Source organism: Mandrillus leucophaeus, unplaced genomic scaffold (genome assembly GCF_000951045.1).
Source record: "Mandrillus leucophaeus isolate KB7577 unplaced genomic scaffold, Mleu.le_1.0 Scaffold212, whole genome shotgun sequence".
Lineage (NCBI taxonomy): Eukaryota > Metazoa > Chordata > Mammalia > Primates > Cercopithecidae > Mandrillus > Mandrillus leucophaeus.
Window position 1 is genome coordinate 1,816,944 of NW_012102166.1, and position 4,194 is coordinate 1,821,137.

The window sequence follows — 4,194 nt, forward strand, 5'->3', positions numbered from 1 at the left end:
GTGCTGGGATTACAGGCATGAGCCACCTCGCCTGGCCTTCCTACATATTTTCACATGTGCAGGCATGTGTTACTTTTGTTTCAACATAAATGAGATCATGCACCCTCTTCTGTGACTTATTTTTTCACTTAATACATGTGTGAGAGATTACTTAGATTATTTCCCATTTTTCATTCTTACACACAATGCGATGAACATGATCTTTGCCTAAGCATTGTGTAGGTTGTATTCCTAGACGTAAAATTACTGTGCATATTTAATGATATTAAAGGCTATGTGCATTTAATATTTTGATAACTGCTGGCCAGTCGCTGTGGCTCATGCCTGTAATCCCAGCACTTTGGGAGGCCGAGGCGGGTAGATCACTGGGGTCAGGAGTTCAAGACCAGCCTGGCCAACATGGCAAAAACCGTCTCTACTAAAAATACAAAAATCAGCCAGGCATGGTGGCGGGTACCTGTAATTTCAGTTACTTGGGAGGCTGAGACAGGAAAGTTACTTGAACCCAAGAGGCGGAGGTTGCAGTGAGCCAAGATCGTGCCATTGCACTCCAGCCTAGGTGACAGAACCGGACACCATCTCAAAAAAGCTATATGTATTTTTTTTTTTTTTTCTTTTTTGATACTGCCAAATTGTCTCCTAAAAGTTATATTCCCATAGTCTATGAGAATACCCACTTCCCCAGCATACTGAATATTCCCCAGCATATTGAATATTCCCCAGCATATTGAATAACATTCTGATATGCTAATATGCTGATATTGAATGTTACTAATGATTTTAATTATTACCCATCTAATGGATTTTTTCAATGTAATTTCATTTTAACTTTTTCGTTTACTAGTGAAACTGAACATCATTTGCCACAACTGGCCATTTTAATTTCTCTGTGAACTGTCAGTTCTTACGATTTGCTCATTTTTCCATTGGCTCATGTGACTTTTTCTTGTCGACTTATTGGTGTTCTTTATGTATGATGTATTAATCCTCCCATTCTTTAGTTGATTAGGTTATTGTGTCTTTTTGTAATTTTTATTTGTATTTAGCATATATGGGCAAACACTATTTTGATGTGTCTGATACCGCTTGTGCTCTCTGATCATTCCTGATCTTTGACCTTGCTGTCACCTCTGACCCATGACTGTCCTCCGGTCTTCACTCTCCAGAGCTTTCTGGCTTCTGACTCCCCTGACCTCCTTGGCTTGGCCTCCCCCCAGGTTTGTGAATGGGGCAGGTTACTTTGCTGCTGTGGCAGATGCCATCCTTCGAGCTCAAGAGGAGATTTTCATCACAGACTGGTGGTGAGTGGGAAAGGCCCCAACAAGACGGGGCAGGATAGAGCCTGGGGCAGGTCAGCGTGCTCCTCGGAGGAAGGAGGAGAAGGGAGGTGCGGCCGGTGGTCTGGGGCTTTGTTTGCCCCTAATCCACTGCCCTGAATCCCAGGTTGAGTCCTGAGGTTTACCTGAAGCGTCCGGCCCATTCAGATGACTGGAGACTGGACATTATGCTCAAGAGGAAGGCGGTGAGGACAGCCGTCGGGCTGCAGGGGGAGGGGGTTGCCTGTGGGTGGAGGTTCATTAGCAGGGCTGCAGCGTGGGAGAAGGTAGGGAGTCTGAGGCTTCAGGGGAGGGAAATGTGCCCATCCTGGCCCAGCGCCTGTCAGACATCACCTCCGCCCTCTCCCTCTGCCCTAAGGAGAACTGACACCTTCCTCTTCATGCTCCCTCCACCTGGCAGAGACTTCCCTCCCAGTAAACATAATACTTTATTGTGTTATCTGGGGGTGTACATGTCTATCTCTTTCACTGGACTAGTTAATATCATTGTTCCACTACAAGGCACGGTACCTGCCATGGAGGGGGCATGTGTGGTGTTGATGGACTGGAAGAAGGATGCATGGATGTTGCAGGGTGGGTGGGCAGGTGGATGGATAGAGGACAGAAAGGGTGATGGATGGAAGGATATGAGTTGGAAAGGTGGAGGGCTAGGAGGGTAGGCGGGTAGATGGATGAATGATAGACGGTAGATAAAGGGATGAGTAAATGCTTGGGAAGATAGATGGATGGATGATATGTGGGTAGGTGGATAGATATGTGGATGGGTGAGTGGGTGAGCACACAGATGACATTTAGTCTAAGTCTGCTGCAAGCAGCAAAGCAGGGCATATGTGGCAGAGCCTCTAGGATCTCCAGACAGGCTGGAGGGACACACGTAGAAAGGGTTTGGGAGTGTGGAAAGGGGCAACTCTGGGAGAGGCACTGGGATCTAATTCCCCAACTCACCACCAGGAGGAGGGTGTCCGCGTGTCCATTCTGCTGTTTAAGGAAGTGGAATTGGCCTTGGGCATCAACAGTGGCTATAGCAAGAGGGCACTGATGCTGCTGCACCCCAACATAAAGGTGACTCTGGGCCTCAGAGACCCTCCCCCATGACAGCCCTCCTCCCCACACTGTCCCCGCCCCCAGTGCTCCTGCTTCCTGACGGTCTCATCTTTCCATCTTTCCTCTCTCCCTCCCAGTACCTCCTGTTTTCCTTCACCTAAACCCACCTCATGAACCCTCCATGCCTGCTCCAGGTGATGCGTCACCCAGACCAAGTGACGCTGTGGGCCCATCATGAGAAGCTCCTGGTGGTGGACCAAGTGGTAGCATTCCTGGGGGGACTGGACCTTGCCTACGGCCGCTGGGATGACCTGCACTACCGACTGACTGACCTTGGAGACTCCCCTGAATCAGCTGCCTCCCAGGTAATCCCCCCAAGGCCTTCCTGAGCACCCCCAAACTCAGATAAGCTCAATCCACACCTTTTCCCGACTCCAGCCTTACCCCCTCAATCATTCCAGGCCCTGCCCACCTCAGGGTTCCTCAAACTTTCTGGGACCCCAAGAACCCACTTTGAAAGTGCTGTAACCGGCCAGGTGCCGTGGCTCATGCCTGTAATCCCAGCACTTTGGGAGGCTGAGGCAGGCAGATCACCTGAGGTCTGAAGTTTGAGAACAGCCTGACCAACATGGTGAAACCCCGTGTCTACTAAAAATACAAAAAAATTAGCCGGGCATGGTGGCGGGTGCCTATCATCTGAGCTACTCGGGAGGCTGAGGCAGGAGAATCGCTTGAACCCAGGAGGCGGAGGTTGTAGTGAGCCAACATCGTGCCACTGCACTCCAGCCTGGGTGACAAGAGCAAGACTCCGTCTCAAAAAAGAAAGGGCTGTAACCCAGTCCTTTCCCCATTTCACTGACCATCACCCCATTCCTCTAAAAGTGTCAAAGGCGGCTGGAGGGGAGGGCTGGGGAATCAGACCCTCTGTTTCATTCTTCCTCTCCATCTCTCTCACTCTTTCAGTGCTCCTCTCTTTGGCCCTGGCTCTGTACAGCCCCATGACCTCCCCTTGCCCCTGGCTTGGGTGTGTTCCCCCTACAGCCTCCCACCCCGTGCCCAGACTCGCCGGCCACCCCAGACCTCTCTCACAACCAATTCTTCTGGCTGGGCAAGGACTACAGCAATCTTATCACCAAGGACTGGGTGCAGCTCGACCGGCCTTTCGAAGGTGAAGCCTCCCACCCACCAAAATCCCAGAGAGCTGAGAGCAGGGTCAGAAGCTGGGACTGGTACTCAGGATGGGATGAGAGGGGTCAAGGGTGGTACAGCCCTCCCTCTGGCAGGCTCCTCCTCCCTGCCCCAAGTGTCCCCAGGAGTCCAGCCCTGACGTCTCCCCTGACTCTCCCGGGACCTCGCAGATTTCATTGACAGGGAGACGACCCCTCGGATGCCATGGCGGGACGTTGGGGTGGTCGTCCACGGCCTACCTGCCCGGGACCTCGCCCGGCACTTCATCCAGCGCTGGAACTTCACCAAGGTGCTCATTCCTTCTGGTGGGGGCTGGAGGTAGGGAGGGAGTCAGAGACAGCTCAGCACCTCCTGCTGACTCTGCCATCCCTCCACTTCAGACCACCAAGGCCAAGTACAAGACTCCCACGTACCCCTACCTGCTTCCCAAGTCTACCAGCACTGCCAACCAGCTCCCCTTCACGCTCCCAGGGGGGCAGTGCACCACTGTGCAGGTGAGGCCCCCCACTTCAGCCAGCCCCTACCTTTGTCTCCTTCAGCCCAACACCCCAACCCACTCTCCCTGGTGTGAGAGCCCCCTACACTGTCCTCTCCTGGGGTTAAGAAGCACATCACGGCCAGGCGC

General features: G+C 52.2%; 1 protein-coding gene across 2 annotated transcripts in view; it reads left to right on the forward strand.

The window, feature by feature from the left end:
- The window catches only part of PLD2 (phospholipase D2), a 17,349-nt gene that overhangs the window by 4,830 nt on the left and 8,325 nt on the right, over positions 1-4,194 (forward strand). For both annotated transcript variants that reach the window (XM_011980444.1, XM_011980445.1), the window contains exons 10-16: positions 1,218-1,301; positions 1,444-1,522; positions 2,289-2,399; positions 2,576-2,746; positions 3,423-3,549; positions 3,740-3,858; positions 3,950-4,063. In XM_011980444.1, the coding sequence (XP_011835834.1) occupies positions 1,218-1,301; positions 1,444-1,522; positions 2,289-2,399; positions 2,576-2,746; positions 3,423-3,549; positions 3,740-3,858; positions 3,950-4,063 (805 nt within the window). The remainder of the gene's footprint in view (positions 1-1,217; positions 1,302-1,443; positions 1,523-2,288; positions 2,400-2,575; positions 2,747-3,422; positions 3,550-3,739; positions 3,859-3,949; positions 4,064-4,194) is intronic.